Here is a 24030-nt window from a genome sequence, read left to right on the forward strand (position 1 = left end):
AAATAGTTAAGTTAGAATGCTAAGACAGCAAAACAAAAGTCATCAAAAGAGTTCTTCCTCTAACCAACTGTTCTTCTCACAGGTATCTTTAGAAGCCACTACTAAAACTACAGAACCACCTCAGTACAAATGCACAAAGTCAAAACATAGGCTGTTCTTGACAAATACAAAAGCAACCTAAGCATCTGATATTTCCCTCCTCCTCTCTGGTTCTCCATATGGAAAAATCAAACCACAGAGTTTGAGCAACATGTGAAGATAGAAAAAACTCACACAGATTTTAGGTGATGATGAGAATGGTCAAAATATTATTCTGAGAACCTATTCATTTAGCTACCCTGAAGAATACTGGTCATTTATCTTCATAGTTTGAATGGCTCATCAAAACAATTTTGTGCAAGGAGGTAATAGACCAGAAGTCCCTAACCAAACTTTAAAGTAATTTGCTAGGCATCTTCAGTGTTTTAATTCATTCTTCTGTTTGATAAACTTTTATTATCCATCTCTACCTCCCTCCAGGGCCCTAACAATTCTCACTTGCCAGAAATCTTGTTTCAATTCCTATTAACACACACGTTTTTGGAAAATTTTTATTCTTTTGACACTTATCTTTCTTCCACCCAAGGGAAACTCGGACTGTGTATCCTTACAGTACAAGCCAGCCAGAATCTACAGGAAGAGATGGAGGAAAGGAAACACCAGCACTAGTACGAAATGAGAGTCTGGTGGGTTACTTCTGGACAATTCCATCAGTTTTCATCCAGAAAGTGAACACCTACTCCCTAACCCATAAACATTGGAGAGTATTTTCCTTTACAACAGTAACTCTGGCAATCACCAGCCTCAAGCCAACATGAAAAACAGATGGCATGCTTTCAGGAAGGCTGAGATTAACATCAAGAAAAATTCTGTGCATCACTATCAAATTTTGTGGAAAAAAAACCCTTTCATTTTAAACTGGGTCAAATCTTTGGGCAAACTGCAGAACAGAGGAGACCAAAATGGTTTCAAATTGGCACAAACATAATCTCCTCATGACCTATTAGATTTAAACAATTGCTCCTGCTCCCCCATGATATCAAGGTATTTTCTCTACTGCAGACTGCTATTTTTAAGAGACCAAGTATTTCCATGCCTCTTCTCTGAAGGTACTAAGGATTAATCTTGGGTGCTAATTCACACTAAGGGACGAATCATCTGCTCTCAGCACAGAGCAATGCCCGGGAAACTTACCTTATCACTGTCTAGTGTGTTCTGGGAGGTTCGTGAGGCAATTGAAATAGTATCAGGCTGGCTGCTGCCATCTCCCTGACTGTCCAGGTCCTCGCCATCTCTGCAAAGAATTCAGTTTTCATTACAAGAGTAGTACTGTGTTTGTAACATGCTAGTTAAGGAAGCGAGACACTCCCAGTGTGGCAACAGACACCAAATTTACTGATGCAAGAATCAGATACAGAGTACTTAGTACTCTGTTCTCTGCTGTAAGAGAAGAGATTCATTTGCAAGCTATACATCACATAAAATTAAGGCAACAACCAGTGAGCCAGAAATATGGCAACAAACTTGCACAGTCACTTAGCCAAAGCTAGCAAGGAGGATACTTATGACACATTTCAAGCTTCATAAAAGGAAAATGAAGGATCTGAGTAACACATGCAGAATTGCAAAAAGTCTAAAATGTACAGTTATCCTGTACTGCAACTCCAAATCCCTTCTGTAATGGCTCATTTACACAGGCCAGGGACTGTTCAGAGCAGAAATCTCAACAAATTCAGCACTACAGGAAACTGTAAATTAATGATAAGATAAAGGTGGACAAAATGACTCTTGCTTTTGTCCAATTCACTTAAAAGGCATTCAAAATTCAACATTACAGGGGAAAGAGCACTGTTGTATACTTAGAGATCCCTGATTATTTGAAATACTACTTACCTTCTTCCTTTCTGTTTTGTTGTCGGTGCAGTTTTGGGAATATGGATGGGCTCTTTCAATGCCCCTTTCAGATGAATAGTCCTTTCTTGTATCACTTCCCGGATGTGTTTGATCCAGTCCTGTTTATTCTCTATACTGGATGCCTTTGATATGCAAAAGAAACAAAACCCCCACAAAGGACCATTATGGCTGAGTAGATCCACACATATAGTCAGCTAATAAACACAAAGAGGAATGCACAAGGAATGACTTTGTGAAAAATTTCTGAAAACCTGGACAGAGAAAAGGAAATTCTAGCTGGCTGTCTTGATTTTGAATCGCCAACACTACTTTACACCTCTCAACACTATTAATATTGGTAATTTAAAAAATATTTCAACCTTAATTCAGAGTTTACTTTTTTAACTTGATGACTAAAGCCTGGTATGCATCTCATGAGAATTAGATGAATTCTAGTAATAACTTAGAGAACTCCAGTACTAACACCTTGAATGCTGGTGTTTTAAACTCACCCTACATTTTAGGTCAATTCTAATTTGAAAGAATAATAAAAGAATAATAATCTACTATTACTGGCAAAAGAAGTTAACTTTTACTGCAACACATTTCATGTATTACTCTTCCCACTTTTTGATACATATCTTGAGGCAGAAAGCTAATTTAGGGATTGTGTGCTAATTACTGCCTGCAACATATCTATTTTTTTAAATACTCCAGAAATTACTTGATATCCACCTGCCCGACTTGTAATCTGATTGCTTAGCCCAATTTAACCCTGCACCTGAAATGCTGCCAAATATAAATATTATTGCAGATCTAAAGAAATTATTATATATAGTTTCCTTAATTACATACTACTTCTCTTAATTGCTGTCTCCTGAAATAATTGTCTTCAAATACATTATAAACATTTAATATATTATAAATATATAATGACCAGGAATTCTAAAAGGATTAAGAAAATTGTAGGAACAGATGGACAGATAGGAAAAAGAATTTTGTTTTCTTTTAAAAACAAAAACATTTAGGAAAATAACCTAAACATGACCTTTAAAAAAATCTTTTATTTAGTTTTTCATGGAATTTACTTCTAATATTAATGAGGTAAGGAAGTGCTTGTTTCCAGCCTTCAAAACTGAACAATCAAACAAAGTCCACAAAATTGTGGAAGAGCTTGATGTATCATAGAAATTTTCTAAATATCCTCTGCACTAAGTAAAGCACAGAACAGAAACACCTTAAAGTGATCTTATGTAGAGAAACCTTAATTAAAACTTTTTATTTGGCTTTGCCCTAGGAGCATCATTTCAGGCTGCAAAACATTGTCTGTGAATTTATGGGAACATTAAAAACTGAAAGAAAATCTAGTATGCATTAATGTTACATTTAATTTCCTTGCATTCCTTGACTGCTGCCAGAAAGCTAATGCAAACTATTGTTAGCCTGTAATTGACAAGGAAAAGATTCAAATTTGGACATGTGAATTGGATAGGCCATTTTTAAGTTACATTATTAATATTCACTATGAATATATGTGAAATCACAAACAAGTTTAATAGTAGGTATATTAACCTATAAATGGGAGTATGAACTTTGCTTCAGTTCAACAGAGCTCCTCAAAATATGCTAGATTACCCATTAGCTGCTTATGGTATTACAAAACAGGTTTTTCAGTTGAGGAGTTACATGCCATAATCACAGAAAACACTGATTTAGCCGTTCTTCTAGCTAGGCAAAGAGCACTACTGACACCTGTAACTTGCCCAGACACAAAATTTATAGGCATTACATGAACCTTTCATCCAAAGGCAAGTAGCTTCAGGAAAACTTGTAGCCCACAGAAAGACATAAAAATCTTTTGCAGTCTTTGTTTTCTGCAGAAAAATATGGGTCATGAAAAGCAGCATTGCCAACAAGCAGTGATGACTTGAGTGTGAAAGGTAACACTGATGCCATAATTTCTTTGTGACACCAGCTCCCTGTCAGCTAATTGCTGAAGTCTTCAAGCTTATGGAAGTCCATGGGATCAAACCTCTCCCTACTATCATTTGTGAAAGCAGGTCTGTTTAATTCTTCAGTAGGCTACAAAGATTCCCCTCTGCTCTCAGACCACATGAGTTACATATATATACACCAGCACCTCTGCGAATACAAAGGAAATTATTTGTCAGCAGCTATCCCTCTCAAAGCAGGAAATCACTCCTTGCTTTCCCAACAAGGAGATAACAAAAACATCTACAAAACTTGCTATAGACTAGAAGCACATCTGCTAAAATTACCTTGAGAACAATTTTATTGTCTGAAGTTGGTGTCCTTCCAACCCACAGAGCAAACTTGCAGGGGTCTCCTTCTACATGTTCTGTGACACCCAGTTCAGAAGTCTAGAATTAAGAAAAAATTGTTAGGACCACACAGCATTTTTTCTCAGAAGCCAACAAAAGCATGCTAATAATATACAAAATTGAGGACTGCTATTTGAAGAGGTTTTTGGAAGCTTAAGGCTAACTCATATGCTAGAGAGAATCCTTTATTCTGGTGCAGTGTGAGGTCTCTTCAAGAAAGGAAGAACTGCAAGTTTAACAGTCTTTTCTATAAAGTGACAATAAACAATAACACTTACAATCTCAATACCGAATTGCTTATTTATGTTCTTGGACTTGACAGTAAAAGCCTTATAACTCTGAAGAAGATGCTTGGCAAAAAGTAGTTTTGGCTTCTCTCCCTATTCCTTTCCACTGGAGAACACTCACTATTAGTTTTTCATGTTCTCTCTCAGATAAGATATGCTTAAGAATTCTCTTGATAGCTTCTAAAACTCTGGTTTCTTTTCTGCCAAATGAGCCTTTCCTAGTGTGCTTCTTTCCCTATGAAACAGATGAAATAATTCAGAAATGTAGTTTCCCTGGAGAATTTTGTGCCACAACTACATGAACAATCAGTCCGTAGGAATGCTCTTATGTCAGACCTTAATAGCTAATTATCATCCGAAATGTTTTCATTTTCTGACTGGATAATCTCACTCATATGAATTGGCTTCCACTTTAAACAATTCATACAGGCTCTGTTCCAAAAAAAATTTACAAACTAAGAAATACAGCTCAAATTAGAAGAACCCTCACTCCCCCAACAGCTGCTAAGTATTCTCACACGATTAGAAGCTGTATTTTTCCCCTCATACACATCATCATTAGCATGTACACACTTCAACACATGAGATGCTGGATACCCAATACCTGAGTAAAGGTACTTTTTTTCTTGTCTCACGTGGATGTCAATTTGTCGTTTTTTTTGGTGTGGGTGGGTGAAAGCTCTTTAGTTACTTTTTTCTTCTAAAATAATCCCATCCCAATATCTACACTTCCACACACAACTGTCTTTGCCTAATAGGCAGTTGATCAACACAGCTCTCTGCAAAAGATGCTAAGTCTGCATGTGGCTTTCTAGGACAGGCTCACAGATCAGAAATCATTGTGGGTTACTGGATGCATGGAAACCACACTGAGGTGAGGAAGCTCCCAAATATCCACTTACTGGTGACTGGGAGAGTATTCTGTCAAAGTAATACCTGCCTGCCTTTTTTCCCACAGCCCTCCTTAGGCATTTGTTCTTGGACACTTAAATCTCTTGCCAAATGAGTTAATTAACACATTCTGCCCATATACGTTTGTTGTGTGTGTATATATATATATATATATATATCTAATGCCATTGAGTATGCTGTGCTAGGGAAATCCTGATGCCCAAAGCAAAAAGAAGGACCTCATTTTTGTAAAGTCATAGGATAGCAGAGCATACAAAAAAGATCTTCAGCTCAAATCAACATGCATGTTTTCAAACCATGCTTTTTCTAAAAATTAAACTATAAGAGCTGTTATAATAGTAAGCTGCACTACAGGGTATTTTGCCAGATAGAATACGACAATAAAAAGAATCCTTGTATTTTAAAAAACGAGGTACAATGACAGTCTTCAAGATTTCCATCAGCTTCTCTAAGACCTAAAGCTACTACTAAATTCCTGCCAGAGGAACTGACCTGATGATTTTTAACAGAACTGATTTTTCAGTTTTGTTGACTCTCCCACATAATCCCTTTGCAGCTATTAATATTCTCCAATATACCAGCATTTTTTTTTATTTGGGGCTCTTAAGAGCACCAAAGAAAGATGTGATCAACAAACAGCAGCAGCTGTGTTACCTGCTAGCTGACTAGTATCAGGAAGGAAAGTAAGTGTTGGAAATGAAGTGACAGAATATGCAAAGAAAGATATGGAAGAAAGAGGGTTTGGTTGTTTTTTTTTTCTCCAACCTGTTTTACCAGTTTAGACACAGAAGTGGGAATGAATGAAGGAAAAGAAGCACATAGAAAAGACTCAGTATTTATACCATCTAGACTTAGTTATATATTCCAATAGGGTCAATACAAGAATAATGTTTTCTAGAGTGTAGTTCTGAGAAGGAAAGTAATTTCAAGTACTTTCTCTAAACTATTTGGTATAAAAGCTAATCCTGCCTTCGATAGATGCAGAACAAGCCACGGGAGACTGTCTTGCCACTTGGCTACTTAAATAGCCAAGGGGTGTGAATACTGCTCTCACCCAAGTCATCCAACAAGATAGGAAGGCAAGGATGTGAATTCCAGAGTCATATTTTGTAAAGCATGTATTCTAGAGATAAGGAAAGCAAGAGTGGAGGTTTTGGACTTTTTCTTTTTTTTTTCTTTTTTTTTTTTTTTTAGATGAGGAGAAAAACATTTCCATCTTTACATCCTTTCAGTAGACCATAAGTACTATAATTCTATATGCAGAACTTTATTGTAAGACTACTGGTCTCAGCAAACATTCTGGAATGAACTTTTCCAAAACAAAGTTCTTGCCTTCCCCAATCAGTAGATGTAGGATATCCACTAAAACAAATCCTTAACAGCAATAGTAATCAAGAAAGTTGAAGGCAGCTCATCAACTCCTTCCATTTTTCTGCTTTATACAAATAAGTGTTAAAGAATGTGCAACCAACACACAATTAAGACAAAACCAGTCTAGCCCAATATTGATTTTCATTTGACCTGACATACCAAGACTGACATGTATCCTTCAGTAGTTGCTTTGAACCTATCCTTTCTCCTCAAAATCAAGAGAAAGCACCAAAGTGAGATTCAGTCTATACATTCCAAGGCTGTTCTTTTCAGTGCTCTTTAATAGTATTTCCAGTTTTTCAGGCACACTTAAATCACCTGAGCTTAGCTGAAGCCTAGTCTAGACAGTTTTGTTGTCTAGAAATATTTCTTGTTTGAAATATGATCAGTTGGCTCTCCCATACTTACAAACAGTTTGCTCTTGTAAATGTACTTGCTCCTTCCACTTGAGTCCTTCACTTCTTTACTGAAAACTAAGGACATCTCAAAAAGGAAAAGGTGCCTCTCTCTTCCCTTTCGAATCAAGGTTTTTGGGTCCCACACTTGGAAGGATTCTTGAAGGATGAGCTCTCCCTGAGATTCTATATTTTCATCAAAGCCTAAAAACAGAAGGACAGATTCACCATGAAAAGTTGGTAATACAAGTAACATAAAAAGCACAGCTTCTGTTCTTAAAACTGTATGATTTTTTCTCTCTTACACAACTTCCAAAACATAAGATTCCAAGAAAACAATACTAAAACCAAGATTTTTAAGACTGCAGTATACAAAATGTAACTGCAACTCAAATATACTTCTAAATTCAGACATCCAACTAAGATGTTAAGATTAAGAACTTAATCAACTCTGAGCAATATTTTACCAACAAATGACAAATCTGTCTTTGTCAGCTTTTGGTAACCTCTTCTGTGATGAAAATGATTTCTCTTATGAGCCTTCTACCACTGTAGAAAGTAAGCAACTTACAAAGACATAGAGCACGTCAGGTTCTTCTTAGAGAGGCAAGCTCCCAAATGCCACCTTTTCTGGAAGTACACCTTCTCTACCATGTGGGCAATGAGCACAGAAATGTGTTCCAACTGGGGATGGAGAAACATGGCAGCTTGGAGCTGTTGGCATACAATCAGCCTGCCATTGGTCATGCCAGAATTGATCCACAGTAAAGTAATTACCAGCTGGCTCACTTGTATTGAGACATAATGAAAAAAATATGAAGATTGAGAATACCAACAATTTTACTTCCATTTTAATGGTACCACATTCACCCAGTTTAATGCACAGCTTTAGAGCTGGAGGATAACAAAAGTTGTCTACCATACTCTCCTGAGTGGTATCAAAATGTATTTCAAATAGATAACTGCTTGCCAGTTCTCATATTCTGAACAGGGCAACAGCATGGAGAGGATCAGAGGCAAGTTCTGCCAGGATGTTCATTCAAAATCCTCTGGAGAGATAAAGAGGAAATGTGCTCACTCACTGTATTTGTCCAACATGGGATGACTCAACAATGCACATATGATTTGTTGTAAAACCAACTTATGTAAAAAATTAGGATATTCTCCAGTTACATTCCCAGTGTTAAAAGATTATTGCCAAAGTTGGTCAGCCTTTATAATACTAAGATCACCTCTTGAACAGGCATTTGGAAGTGATCCTGTAAACTGACCAACATCCTTACTGTTTAAAAACAAGGAACAGAGGTAATTTGGAGCATTTATATTATCATGGATCACATGTCAAACCAAGACAAAAAATTCCAGTATCTAGTACAATACTGGAAATTCCATAACAAGCTACATGCTACTACCAGAAGGCAGAGGGGGAGAAAAGGCATATTGACTAGAAGCACTTAAAAGTATTTATTTGGCAACTGTAGGGTAAGAGGGCCCTGCTTTTTTCTCAAAAAATTTAAACACCCAAGAGAAACATTTTTATTACTAAATGTATGATTGTACCATTATAAATGATTACATGCCAATTGCAAAACAGATTTTGGCATGAAGTTGTTTTAAGCACATAGATGCATTACATCCAACCTCCACTGTCTGCCATGAACATGATCATGCTGGCTCAGGCTTGGGCTACATTGGCTTATGCTGACATTTTACTGCCAGAAGATAGATTTCAACCAAAAGTCTGTTATGGAACAGGCAGAAAACAGATGTGAAGAAGACAAACTTCTTAGAGACAATTATTTGATACATAAATGAGCAAAATCACCAATAATACACTTATCAATCTCATACAAAGAAGCTAAGGTTGGAGAATGCAGCCAAAGCCAGCATATCTGACCAGTCACCTATTGCATTTTGGGTGAGTAGTGGACTACTTCATTAGCCTACACGTTTTTCAAATCTGCAGTGGCACAACTATAGATCAAGGTTAAAGAACACTTCAAAAATTACTAAAACTCTACCAGCTGACTGTAACAATTTATTTTCGTAAATAAATTGTCACCTCATATAGCCCTGCCAAAATGGTATGGAAAATACAAACCGAAAGAAAAGAACATGTTCACAAAACAAAGTTAATCTGCAGCACACAATGAATTGGAAAGGCAGCTTGAATCCTACCTTCCAGCATGCTGAGGTGCATGGCATCATTGGCTCGCTTTGGCACACTAAGCATCACCTCCAGGCCATCCTTAATCTCACCTTTACCTTCTTCACAGCACGTGAGCAGCTCCTGCAAAAGACAAGCAGACAAAACAACTCTCTATCATTTGTTTTTACATTGATATGACAGGCAATCAAAGAGTAGTTCTAACAAACCAAAAATCATTTTTGACACATAAAATCTTTCTGAACGTCTTACTCTGCCAATGACATGACCATGTGCTTTGTTTCTATCATGATCAGTTCTTCAGGGAGCAGCCCAAGCCATCAGTTAACTACTTCTAATTTAAACAGGTTTATCTCCTTAATAAGAAATCTTTAAAAGTTATGTTAAAGGTTAAAGCAATGTTAAAGACACAGTTATCAGACGCTGTGCTACATCAAGGCACAGAACAATGCAGCTGCTAAGTCATGAAGATGGGGGAAAGCAGGGCAGCACAAAAGGACCCTTCCCAACTCCCATGTCAGTCATTGCTCCACTGCACCAATCACCTGCTCTGTACAACTGTTGATAAAGAGAATTTACACTGTTGTATTCTAAGTATTCCATGAATGACTATTCTGTGTTCACACAGTTAAAAGCAACCTACAGACAAAATTTTTCAGTACAAACTAGCACTAAGTAATGGACAGAAGTTAGAGAATTTAACATACTGAAATGTTGTAGCAGAATTTAGGGAATACAGTTCTCTGCCCATTCAACATCCCGCAGATTTAATGTAACAGTGCCTGAGCTGATATTCTGATTTCCTGACAGCTTTCAAGCATTTGAATAGTATCAACATAAAATGTAGGTTACATAACCAAAAGGGCATATTATGTTCCTGCTGTTATTCAAAAAGCCCACTTAATTCATTCCCTCAGGTTAAATTCCTTTTCCTCTTTTTAAAGGGAAAGCCATGTAATGATCATTACAATATTTTTATTCAATTGCCAATACCACCATCACAGCAAAACACTACATGATCCCACCTAAATTTTGCATGATAACTCCACAGAACAGTGAAATTAACTACGTATCTCTCATAGGCACAGAAGAGGAGCAGAGGAGCAGCTTCAATACCATCTGGAAAGACAAGTGAATCTTCCAAAACTGCAAAATGTTTCGTCTATCATTCAAGTTTCAGGCTCTTAGTCCTACCATACTATACATCTCTCTCCTATTACAAAAAAAAAAAAAAAAAAAAAAAAAAAGGAAAGACAACACAGAAACCCAGCAACCATCACACAAATCCATTTTACTATGCAGCAAAGCATATCTGGCTCTGCAAACACTGATGAAACCAATCTATCCCACCACTTCCATAAACTAGCAGGCTAAAGCATATTCATACTAAAAATAATAATTGCTGGAATTAATTCCTTAATTTCTGAAACATTATAACTTCAAAACAAGAAAAAAAGAAATAAAGAAATATAAAATTTCTGGAAATTATAACTTGACCAAGTTGCAACTCCTTGCAGATGGAAAACAGACACTAAACTTCAGTCAAAAATGACAGATTTGTTTCCACCCAACGTGACCTGAAATAGCCTCTAATGTTTTTCAGAAATTTCAAAAGCAATCACACATGGCTGTTCTCAAGTAAAAAGGGGAGACACAGATCAGTTACAATGCTTTTGTAGGCTGCTACAACAGCCTACAAATAAATATACTATTATCTATTTTACAGTATTTAATACCATCAGCATAGCTAAAGGCATGCCAAAATTTTATGTACAAACCATTACAAAAATTGTTTTATAGCCATATAGCCATGAATTACCTTTTTACCCTGGAAATGCAAATTATGTTTTCTAAGTAAACATCAATAGACAGGTATCTTTTTTCGGTTTACAGAAATCTGGACAAAAAGTTGCTTGTTTATGCCTTCTTTCATTTTTTCAGTTGAAATTTTGCAGCAGTATTTGTGGCTGCCCAGGATGCTGGAGTCTTGGAGAGCAGAGTAGAACAACCCTCCTGATTTCAGCAAGAGCTTTGACTTCTTATGACCAGCAGAATCAGATTAAGAACCCTGAATTAATACTGACCTTTAAAAGAAGCTGGTATTTTGTTATCCTTTGGACAGGTTTGATAAGGTACGAGGAGATAGAGTTGGCCAGTCCATGTCGTTGCTGTATCTCCTACATGGAAAAAGCAAAAATTTGAGGACTGTGAGCACCAACGCTCAGACATAAACTGTTTTGAGGGATATGAAATAATACACATTAACTACAAATCCTACTTTAGCAGAAAAAAGCCCAGGATAACCAGATATTCCAGGCACAATGAATCATTCTGCTGTGCATATCACTTGGTACAAACAGGAGATGATTACTTCCGAGAGTATCTGTGAAACATTTCAACAAACCTACATACAAAGAGCAACAATGAGGGACAAGAATGTGTGGCAACACCTTTTTAAAAAAACATTTAAGATCTGTACTTCTTTTGCTACTTGCAAGAGAGGAAAACTCACATTCCAGGGTTCCTGGAATGAGGGAAGAGGCAGGAGTACCGGGAAGGCTGAGGTGTAGGTTTCTCAGCATCCCCTGTTATTTCGGTGCCAACAGCCACAGACGGCCTCATCCCCCACCAGAGGGAGCACGGATTAAGAGTTTCTGAGGTTACCAAGTGCTTGAAAAGAAAACAGCCACTTACAAATAGAAAAAAAGCATTACCTCCATGAAGCTAAAAGTGGCAAATGGAATTAACTGATAGCTAAATGGGATGATCACAGATTTCAGGTACTGACTGGGCTGAACTCCACTGAAGGGGTCTGCCAGTTATCACAGCATCAGATCTATTTTAACCAAGCAATTTCAAACAGCAAGTTATGCCCCACAGCTATGTGGCCATTCAACCATGGTTGCAGTATCAGAAATTCCCAAAATGGGATACACACAATATTTTCACATGGACCAGTGGTGTCATCAGTGGAAGCACTGAAGTTCTCTTGTACACAGAATTAAGTCTTCACACTTCTAATACAGTTTAAGTGGATTAGGGGATGGAGAGCTCTGGATATAGGGGTAAAACAGATGATCAAAGGAAGTGGTGACAAGAATTTATTTCTAATAGTTTTACCAGAGCCCTGTGTTATCTTTTTAAATGGTATTTACTAAATTTTTCTTGGAATTTTTTTCAGTCATATCTACCCAATTTTGTGTAACTCATCTACTCTTCTTCAAACATTGAAAACTTAACAGAGGCTTCACAGAATTGCCTTATAATGCTTAGAAACCTCATTTCCTAAGTGATTAGACTTTTGAGATTAACCCCAAGAGCTTCAGGGATTTCCTCTACTTCCCTCTACTTGTACAAACAATTCTAAAAAAAATTGTGGTGTCATTACACAGCTAGTGGCTCAGCTAGGGAAAAAAAAAGGAAAAAGAGAGCACTCTAATTGAATAATTTGTTAATACCTGTCCAACCAAAACTCATTCGCCATGGCCAAAATTCCTCCCTAGAACTTCTAACACATCTACATTTTTGTAGCTTTTTTATGCAGAATATTACATATGTAGACCATGGAACCATGGGATGGAATAAAGAGGTTCAGCTCTTCTGAATAACAGCAGTGAACTGAATTACCACTACATGCAATTACAGTTTAAAAGTGCTCCAAAAATTCAACAAACATTTCTATCTCTATTACATACAATGCAAACTAAGCACATCAAAATGTTAAAATTTGCAGGATGTGCTTGTGTGAGCTGAAGATTCATGTCTTGGTTGTTGCTTCCAGAACCTGCTTCCAGTTCTGAACTGCTCTGATATTTGACAGCGACTTTTCACGTCTGATTTGACAGCTCTGTATCGCCAACTGAGCAATGGAAGTAACTATGTGAGATACAGGATTGATTTTCTTGAGGTGACAGCTTAATAAATTGCAGCATTATTAACAGGAAATTTGCATTTTATTAACAAATTAGGCACTCAGCAGAACCACAAATATGAGTCAAACGGCCAAGGTGTGCTTTTAAGATGGACACGATGTACTCACATCAAAGTATGCTCCTGCATGTTCTAATATCAGCTGAGTGGAATCCGGCTTATTTTTACAGTAGGTAACATACATCTGGAATTTGTCTGCCTGCAGAACAAAATGCAAATTTACAAAAGTTATCAGAGAGCATCATTCCTGGCTCAAAGTTTTTACGCCATTATCGGAGAGCTTATCTTCCCTATCAAGAAACTGAGCTGTACAGAATTATATTTCCACTCAAACTGTCAGCGTAAAAATGTACATCAGGCAAGTAAGACTGAAAACAACAGCAATGTATATAAAAATAGGTTATTCAAAGCTAAGACAAACCAAATCTGCACACAGATTAAGGCAACTTGCATACACTTCAAGAGCAGCTAAGGACTGGCATCTGACAGGAGTGCCCTAATTATTTTTTATCAGTTAAAGAAACACGTTTTACTTAAATTTGCAGGAAGAGGTACTTTTACAAATCAAAAAGGGATCTGAGAGCAAGAATTCCCCCTCCTATTTTCCTTTCTACTTCTAAACGTAAGTCTGACTTCATTACCCAAGTAACGAAGCAATGTCCAACATCTTCTGGTAACTGTTCATATTTTTCCAACTCCTTGAGAAATATACTGTGGTAGAAAAGAAACAAATAGTACAAGGCATATGAAACATGTTCATTACAGCAACATGTTTGGATCTATTGTCTGTGGACACAGGCCATTAGAAAAATTTCTGTAATACCAAATGTATGAGCTAAGGAAATAAAGATAACAATCAGATAAAAATGTGCAATAAAAGTACTAATATAAAATATAATTCAATATAAGTTCTGATGAGATCAGAAATTGAACTAGTGGACATGCAGTTAATACATAAGCATACACAAATATTTAGTAATTGCTGTTGTTCTCTATCAGGAAGGTTTCCTACTGTTTTCAGTTTCAAGAAAAGACTTTAACTCAATTTTAAAAAAATCCAAATCTTGCTTTTTGGATACTCAACTTCTCAAGTTAACACAAAGCATACAAAGAACCATAAAAACAGGGTCTGGAATACGCCAGGTATATTTTGTTACTTCAAAGAATCATAACCCAGTACAAATGTGTACACAACCAGGAATTAACAAAGAAGGAAGATTCGGAGCAAGACTTCCATGCACAGAGCCCCCTAGGAACCACTCCATTCAGAAGAAATGGAGTTTCTTTTATGCTCTGTACTCCAGTAAATGTAATGATGCTGGATCATCTCGACAGAAGTTAAGAAGAGCCAAGAAGAGCTGGGAGCCCTCATCTATCCCACTAACAGCTGCACTTGGATATCAGGAATGAGGGTTCTGAAACAATGACAGAGCCCTAATGTTTGTGTTATGTTTGTATTTTATTGAATTCAATGGTTTTCATCTCTTTAGAACAACAAATAAACTTACAACAAAATTTTGGTGTATCCAAAAAATCTCTTTATATGCCAAAAGATGCCTGAAAAACATTTTCTGATTTCTAATGATGTACCTACCTCTCTGCAAAAAAAAAAAAAAAAAAAAAAAAAAAGGCAACAGCTGAAATAATTTAGCAATGCAAGAGGAAAATATTTCAAATTTTTTTTTATGGGAAAATATTTATTATTGAAATACACAGTATTTTCACTAGGAAATCCCTCAGGTCATCATTTGGATTTAGTTGCAGTATGGAAATGGAAGATAAGTAACTCACTTATTGTGGAACTCATAAATTTCCTGCATGTTTCCAAAGATAATGTGTTCTTTGTTTACAATACCAGGTGGGATCTCCTCAACTCCACTTGTCATTTCCCATAGATATGTCTGCCCAGAAAAAAAAAGATATGTGAAAAGTGATGATAAACTCCCAACAGATGCAGCCAGGTATTTGTAAGTATGCATTCCTGTAGAGAAGCTAGGCAAAGATCACACAGCAGCATCATCTCCAATTGTGACAGTGCCTGTTGTGTCAAATATACATTGTGATTTTGACAGTGAAATATAAGTTCTAAAACTGACAATTTAACATAGTCCCTGAGACTTCATAATTTAAAATGCATAATGTTCTTGACAACCTCTAATGCTTCAGGATATTCCTTATCAAGGTCATGTCTGCAGTCTAGAAGTTTATGCTTTGTGCAACAGCTACCACTGAACATTAGTTCAGTGTTATGCTTCAGCATAACAATTACTGGGCACTTTTCCATGGAATTTCACTGAATTTCTATTCAAAAACTCAGCTAGTAGCAGAACATGTGATACAGATAATAAGAGAATTAGCAGAAGCTCTCCCCTATTGCTAGCAAAGCAAATAAAGTAAACCCCTCCTTTTTCCCTCCTCTCTCTAAAACAAAAACCACACACACGACTATGAATTCGGAAAGGAACAAATACTGAAACTTAGTACCAACAAAAGCAAAACATATAGGGTGAATTCTGAAATGGCTGTTATCAGATGCAATTCTAAGTTTCTCCATAATGGCAGTAAGATTACTTAAGTTGATCCTATGATTCCAAACCAATCATGCTCAGCTGTTAAAACCAGAAAACAACGGATTGAATCCTGCCTTCAAAGATTAGTGAAAAAACGGAAACTCACATCCATGCATTCCCGGAGGTCTCTTACGTAAGCCTTTTCTGTCTGAATTAGCTCAGCCATAATGAACCTTAGGTGACAACAGAAAGAATAATCAAATCTCAGTCTGTTAGATCACTGTGAATGCATAATAACCAGAATACATCGTTCTCCTCATCAGCTTTTGCTTTTCCACTGCAGCAAGAAAATCTGAGAAATGAAATGTGAAGAGAGACAACAGAAGAAGGAAACCTACGAGGTAACATCCCTGCCTTACTAACCAGGACAAAAAAAAATGGGGAACGAGATGATATTTTTTCTCTAACCCTTTTCACTGCTACAGTCATTTAACATTTGTCTTGCTTCCTCCCCTTACACATTTCACATTATTTCTAAAAAAGAAAAAAAACATGTTAAAAGAAGTCTAACAGTTTTGAAAGTTTAAGATTCTGTCATGCTAGAATTATCTGCAAGAACAAGCATGTGAATAAAGGGCAATAAGAAATACTGAGTACTATCACTGTCTTTTTACCATTTATGTGATTTCTAAGCTGCCAGACAAGCCATGACAGTTGTTTCATTCTCAGGATTGATTTATGCATTGTCATTGATTAAAAATAAATAAATGTATTACTCTTTCCTGCGGGCAGACTTTCGTTTCTCTTCGTTAAGTTCATGGGCAGCATCGCGTAGTTTCACCTCTGACCCAGGGACACTGGCTGGGATTATATCCAGCTGCAGGCTTTTGCTCTTTGTTAAAGAAAGGAAGAATTGATTAAGAAAGAAGACAGGAGAAAATGGTAGCTAAATCAAATGCAAGTAAAGCTTGTTTGTCTATCATCACACTCAAATTTCTTACCGATTTATTGGAATCTGAGGAAATACCCAGAGCTTTCTCTAAAGAGGTCCTGTATTTCTCCATGCGCAAGGAAAAGTCTCTGTACCTCTTATCCACTGCTGTGACACATTTTTTAATCTCTGTTGCATGAGCATGCCCTTTTTCACAAAAGCCATCAGCCAGCTGTATCAACAACTTCACCCTCTCTTTGGTTTGCTATGAAAACAGGAAAATATCGAACAGTTACAAGCTCTACCTGTCATGCAGGGGGTCATTTTGCTTAACTGCTACTAAGTGCAATTAGAGAAGACGCTACCTTCCTCCCCTCTCTACCCTGAGCTCCTTTAAACAGATACCTTTTACGTATTGAAAATGTCACAAGATTAATGTATGTTTCCTTGGGCTTTATTATTACATGACTAGAAGCAGATTGTTTATTTTTCTTTGAAAAATGTGCTTCATATCTAACCCAGAGATTAAATTCTGCTAGGCAAGCCTTTCAGCGTGGGTACTCTTGCATTATATAAAGGCATTTTGATGCCAAAGAGGGTACTTTGCTCATTACCACTGAAGCACTGGTATTAGAGCTGGCCCACAGCCTCAAGAATCTACCACCTCTAGACACCACAGAAATGCTGAGATGCTTCATTCTTTAATGGACTAAAACGAAATTCTTTAAATCTTTTCTGTATTATGCTTTGTTGGCACAGAGCTGTTTGAGAGAAACTAAGAGAAACAAGTAGTTACCCCCAAATCTGTAAGTGCTTTTCCCAAATGACAAGTTGCCTAAGATTATGCACTTTCTTTCATGTAAATCATAAATCATCCACAATGGATGATTATACATCCATCTCTTTCTCTGTCATGAGTGAAGCGTACTGTCAGTGCCCTTGCTAGCAGGGAGCTAAGCAAAATAGTCAAGAAAAACTTGACTCTTACATTATTGAAAAAATCAAGTCCGTCCTCTCTTAATTCTTTTTGTTCCCTAATGGTCTCTTATCCAAGCATTTCTTTTCAGTATGGAATTAGCAAGGGCTAACATATCCTCCCCAATAGGTAGCAAAATGCCAAAGGAGTGACACAAACAACATCCTTTCAAAAGAGGCACCAATGTCATCTGCAGGCTGACAGAGGAAATAAGGAAGAGTAGTGGTGCTGTGCATACTGGAAGGGATCCAGGAAATCTGAAGCACAGATCAAACAGAAGAAAATCCAGGTTTGAACATCAAAAGTGATATCTGTTCTTTCTGGATTTTCTTTTCTCCCTTCCCACATGTCCCTTAACCATCTCCTAAGTCTCTTCTGAGGCAATCTTTCATACAAATGAGCACTTGCTTACTTTCCTGGGCTCAGTTATTTCTCTGTGAAGGTTGGAGAGTCAGAGGGAGAAAGAGGTGACAGTTTGAACAGGTGGCAAAACAAAACAGGGACAGACAATGCTACAAACTCAGGTAGTTCAGTCATGCAATGGTTGTCTGTCTTGCACATGTGAAAACTGGAAAGCCTCAGGAATGACATCTGCATCTCTGTAAAAGCCTCCAGAGACAGAGAATAACATTTTGCTGCCTGACTCAAAAAGGTTTACAGCAGAAGCACAGAATACTTTAATAAAATTAATTACCTAACAAATAAAGCTTTAATTTTTCTAATATCTTCTAATTAATAATCAGAATAATAATACAGCTTGTTGTATTTTATATATCCTAAATGAGCATTCAGTAATCCACAATCATGAAGACGTGAAAGTGGAAATCAAAGGTCATGAAAAGTCTGTAGGTATTGAAAACATTTTTAAGCTACCTCACTATGATTTTGCCATGAGAAATCAACTGCACATAGGGCTCATGGAACTCCAGTAACAATGAATATCTGCTCGTTATCTTCTGCTTTATTCTATTCTCAGCAGAAATACAGACAGAAAGCAACTGCAAGTAAACAGATCTTGATGAATACATCCTTGGGGGATTTTTTGATGGGCAAGGGGAATTCAGTTGTTTTATTTTGTTTAAAATCTTACATACTTCAATTTGTACTCAACTTGTTTATCTACAACCTGGAGAAGGAACAGAATACACCCTCAGCAAGATTGTTGATGATATGAAAGTGGGGGGATCAGCTGCGCTGCCTCAGTGGGACCTTGACAGGCTGGGGAGTTAGGCAGAGGAATCTAACGAAGTTCAACAAGGGCTAAGGCAGGGTCCTGCAACCTGGAGGAAATAACCCCAGTACCAGTACAGGTTGTTGGCTGATCTACTAGGTAGTAGCTCTGTGGAGAAGGAGCTGGGAGCCTTGGTGGATGAGCATGAGCCTGCAGTGCCCTCGTGGCCAGGAGGGCCAACAGTATCCTGTGACACATCAGGAAAAGTGTGGCCATAGGCCGAGGGAGGTGACCCTGATACTCTACTTGACCCTAATGGGGTCACATCTGGAGTACTGTGTTCACTTCTGGTTTCCACAGTGCAGGAAAGACAAGGAGCTAATGGAGAGGGTCCAGCAGAGCAACACAAAGATGGTTTGGGGTCTGGAGCACCTCTCTAACAAAGAGAGACTGAGGGAGCTGGGACAATTTAGTCTGGAGAAGAGTGAGAGGGAATCTCACCAAAATACAAAATATCTCACTCTCAGAAGGATGGTGCCAGACTCTTCAGTGATGCCTACTGACAGAACAAGGACTAATGGCCATGAACACAATAAGTTCCATCTCAACATGAGGAAGAACTTCTTTGCACTGAGGGTGGCAGGGCACTGAACAGGCTGCCCAGGGATGTCATGGAGTCTCCCTCTATGGAAACATTCAAAACCCACCTGAATACATTCCTGTGTAACCTGCTCTTGGGGACCCTGCCATGTCAGGGCAATTGGACTAACTGATCTCCAGAGGTTCCTTCTAACTCTAAGTATTTCGTGGTAATTTTTAAAGTGCATTTTACCTTTGCTGTGATCTGAAACTCTTCATGTTCTTTTAACAGCTCTTGAGTATGCTGGATACTGGAACCAGTGGAAGTATGTGTGGATAAATAGAACTCTCCATTGTCATGAATCCATTCCAGAGCCTAAATAAAGGATCAGTGAAGAAAAGTAAGAGAAAAGACAATGTATTTTTGCCAACAGAAACCATCTGTAATCAGTATTACACAAAGTTTGGCCACAGAATTTTACTCTTTGTCACTTGTGGCAATCATCTAATACCTCTACAATACCACATAGTTCATAACTCTGAAATAATTCACATAGACTATGAAACAATGCTTAGAGAATTGAAAATTATGTATGAATCCAAACACTTCAGAGAAGTCCACTACTGCAGGACTTCAACAGTCCACTATTGAAAGGTCCTAACTAAGTGTGTTCACAGTTTTGATAGTATACTCCCCAGCTGAGGAAAAAGAAAAAAAAATCACTTTTTTGGTGCCGCATGGAACAGCTATACTCAGAAATATACATGTTCCAACTTGTAAAAATGTACATAAGACCACTAAGTGTGTAGGCTAAACTTTCCAAGCACGTAAGATTTAACTATCACTTCACTCTTCTGCTGACATGTATTCCAGCCTCACAAAGTGTGGTCTGTGCTCCTAGAAATAAAACCTGCAGCAGAGAAGGAACAATGAGATGTCTCAGTAAAAACAATTTATGTATGTATAAGCAGAAAAGAACAAGAACGAAGAACTGCAAACTAAGAGTGCTTCCCTTCCACATCCTGACACTTTATTTGCTCACTGCTATGAAAAATGCTGATCTTTGCAATTATCTATGCTTGACCCACACATCTATTCTTTACCTGCTGCCCTTTTAAGCATAACTCAGGGGTTGTGAGGAAATGTCTGGCTCCCAGAAAAAGCAAGAGTTGTCTCCAACTGCTGCACAACAGTGAAAATCTAACTGACAACTGCTCTGCAGCTCTCAATACAGGCTTCCTATGGCAGCAGGCAGAGGGACAGGAGCTTAGAAACTTCTCCTTTCTGAAAAAGCCAATAGCAGATGCTCAAAGAGTTTTACACAGCTTGCTTAGAACCACCTTATTACTACATGTGTAGCTTCTGTATCTTCAGTAAATACAAAGAACATTAGACAAAAATGTAACACTCCAAGAGAAAAAGTAGTAGATTGCTGGTTGGTGCTCACTGTTCCCTTGAAAGGATAAATTGGAATTATAAGCATTATCTATCCACACTACCAAGAACAGGAAAAGATTTATCTTGGTGGACAGTAGATATGTATGTTTCACACACATAACCTTACCTTACACTGAATCAGAAAAGGCACTGTCTGTATTATAATTTCACCAATTATTTAAGCACATCAAAGCTGTCATGAAACAACGTTGATTCCCCTACTTCCATTCCAAATGTTTTTCCTTCCTGGTGCAAAACTTGAAATGAGCAAAAAGCCTTCAAAATCCAACACCAAATGTGAATGCCAGGATGCCATTTTCTTAGTTACATACTATTGCAGGTGAAAGCCTGATGAAATGGGCCTATACTTTTAAAAGTTGCTGATGGAACAACTGTTGGACATCTGTCAAAAAAGCAACATTTCAACCAACAACCTCTATGACACATGTTGTCATTCTAATGTCAATCTTTGCAAGAGAAGACTGATATGGACAAGCACAGCATGGCTACCACTGATATTACCAACAACATTTAATACTTCTCTGCTTTTTTTTTAGTGGGTTTATTACATAATGCTGGAATGAATGATAAACAAAAAACTGCCCCATCCCAAATCACAGAATGGTTTGGATTGGAAGAGAACTTAAAGATCATGTAGTTCCAATCCCCCTGCCATGAGAATGAAATGTTATCTTTTCATAACTTGCCAGCAGCTCTCCAGAGGCACACTCTCTAGAGTATGACAGAAAATTCGATTTGATCTTAATTCCTACAGTTTAGATCAGCTTTCATTTCACCTGAAAGATCACTACAAAAATTGGAGAAATCAGTTTAGGGATCAGGTAAGCCCTTAACTCAAAAAGGATTCGAGAATCTACCACTGTTCTTGCAAACTGGTATGGTATGTTTTCCATCACAAGGGCATCAAGTTCTGAAAGCACAAAGAACAGGTTCTTCCAAATTCCAGAAAGCATCTAAATGAAGAGAGCAACACTTCAATTTTTTTTTTTGGCTAATCATTGTGGAGTCACATATATGGTTTGGTTTGCTTTGCTTTGCTTTTTGATGACTGAACTGGTGATTGCTGAAAAATGGGATTTACAATGAAAATGCTGACAGATCTTTATCTCCAGTGTTTGACAGTTAGTAATCTCTATACAAAAACAAGTAGATCATGTGCTTGTCAGAGGTTTAAATTTAAAGTTATTCAAAAGTAGGGCGGGGAGGTGAGGGCAGGGGGGCAGGGAAGGGACTGCAGTGTTGTTTTAAAGAAGTATCACACTTCAAATTCACTCCAAGTTACATCTTGCATTAATTTCTTTGTGAAAGCATGAAAGGCAGACTTGAGAATTCTTTCAAGAGAGCAAACCAGACCAATAGTATTTAAATGTTTGTCTAAATTAGCTGTCAGACAGAAATAAAAGATTAGGTTTTTGAGCCCTCTAAAGAGGATCTGACTATATTTACACCATGGGCATTGTGTCATTTTCCGCAGAACAGGAACTGATAGCTTCCTTTCTTTGTCTTATAACCAGTTAAAAACAAAACAAAACAAAAACTAAAAAACTATCACAGATCAATCTGCTTACCACTTCTGCTTTGAACGCCATACTTATTTTTAAGGCATGTGTTTTGATTAGTGAAGGAGATTTTTTTGTGTGTGTGTGGTAGTTACTTAATAGTTCTTTTCAGACTGATCAACTCAACAAAATACCAAGAGGTGGATCTATCATGCAGGAAACCATGAAACCAAATACAAAGAATTGAAAAACCAAAGTAATTAAGTTATTATTGTCTAATGAGTTATCCAACTTGTCAGATTTCTAGAACTGCCAATCAACGTAATTAGATATTTTTCCTTCAACATCTGAGAAAAATGCTGCTGACTGTAATTTCCCCAGACAAATTAGGTGTGTGTAAAAGTTAACAAGCATAACAATTTGTCAAACACAAGCTTGCAGAAATTAGATTTGCCAGTACCAGAGAAAGCTGGCAGAAGCAAAACATCACTTTTAAGCTACAACAGTTACAGACACACTGCCTCACCAAATTTAGTTATTCTGTATTAAAGGGAAGGCAAATAATTAAATTTGCTACTTCTATCCTTCTGATGTTTTATCCATTTGAAATATTGAAGTCAATGACAAATTTGTTACTGTGAGAAGACAGTGTATGTGAATCCCTGACCATACCAAAGAGGATTTTCATATGAAACCCTCACCTGTTTGGCACTTCTTTCAAACACCACATACTGTTGGCATTGATCAAGACGTCTTTTACGCATGGTCCAATAATGCAGCACACGGTTCTCCCTCTGGAAGAGTTCATTCAAGATATCTGAGGGAATTAAAACAGAGCTTATGACAACAAAATTTAAAATATCACACTAAAATCAGGGGAATAAATTACTTTACATTGTAGAATTTACTATACACTTGCTCTTTCTGTTCATTTTTGCTTTATTTTTTTTCCTGATATTAATGAAACACAGAGTGTTCCTTTTTCATTACTTACATAACTGCAGGTTAAAGAAACTAGAGATGCAATTAAAACTTACTACTGACATGTTTTTTTTCTCTCAAGTATTTTTCACAAGAGGACTGCCACTGCTTATAGCAGGATTGAAAATGTAGGCTTATAAAGATGGCACTTGATGGGGTTTCCTCAGAAAGAATAAGCATGCAAAAGTAATCACAACATGCTTAACATATTATATTGAAATTATAAAAGGGAAATTTTAATATTAAAATACTATAAAGTATTTTCATGATTTAATACAGATGAACATATGTATAACCTGAGGTCACCACAAGGTCAAATGCAGCACAAGTAAGCTGACTTGTTAAATATGAATAAGAGTAAGATAACTTGTTAAATATGACTGTTCACTGAACCTTGACAGAACTTCTAGGTAATCAAATAATTAACTCCACAGTTTGTTATTCCTGAGTATCAGAAAACTCACATCCAAATCCCACACATCCAACCTTTTAAATTCTTCCTAGCAAAGACCTCGTGCTTACAATATGCAGAAGACCTTACCTGAATTCTGCTTCTTTAATGCTTATGGTTTTTCCACCAAAAAAAAG

General features: G+C 37.2%; 1 protein-coding gene across 2 annotated transcripts in view; it reads right to left on the bottom strand.

The window, feature by feature from the left end:
* Positions 1–24030, bottom strand: part of TRIO (trio Rho guanine nucleotide exchange factor) — a 248556-nt gene that overhangs the window by 74619 nt on the left and 149907 nt on the right. For both annotated transcript variants that reach the window (XM_030267063.4, XM_032746898.3), the window contains exons 20-33: positions 23163–23278; positions 19757–19879; positions 16848–17042; positions 16623–16738; positions 16013–16079; positions 15128–15237; positions 13978–14047; positions 13446–13535; positions 11491–11583; positions 9418–9529; positions 7253–7443; positions 4212–4313; positions 1933–2075; positions 1234–1333 (exon numbers count right to left, since the gene is read on the bottom strand). In XM_030267063.4, the coding sequence (XP_030122923.4) occupies positions 1234–1333; positions 1933–2075; positions 4212–4313; positions 7253–7443; positions 9418–9529; positions 11491–11583; positions 13446–13535; positions 13978–14047; positions 15128–15237; positions 16013–16079; positions 16623–16738; positions 16848–17042; positions 19757–19879; positions 23163–23278 (1628 nt within the window). The remainder of the gene's footprint in view (positions 1–1233; positions 1334–1932; positions 2076–4211; positions 4314–7252; positions 7444–9417; positions 9530–11490; positions 11584–13445; positions 13536–13977; positions 14048–15127; positions 15238–16012; positions 16080–16622; positions 16739–16847; positions 17043–19756; positions 19880–23162; positions 23279–24030) is intronic.

Source organism: Taeniopygia guttata, chromosome 2 (genome assembly GCF_048771995.1).
Source record: "Taeniopygia guttata chromosome 2, bTaeGut7.mat, whole genome shotgun sequence".
Taxonomy (NCBI): Eukaryota; Metazoa; Chordata; class Aves; order Passeriformes; family Estrildidae; genus Taeniopygia; species Taeniopygia guttata.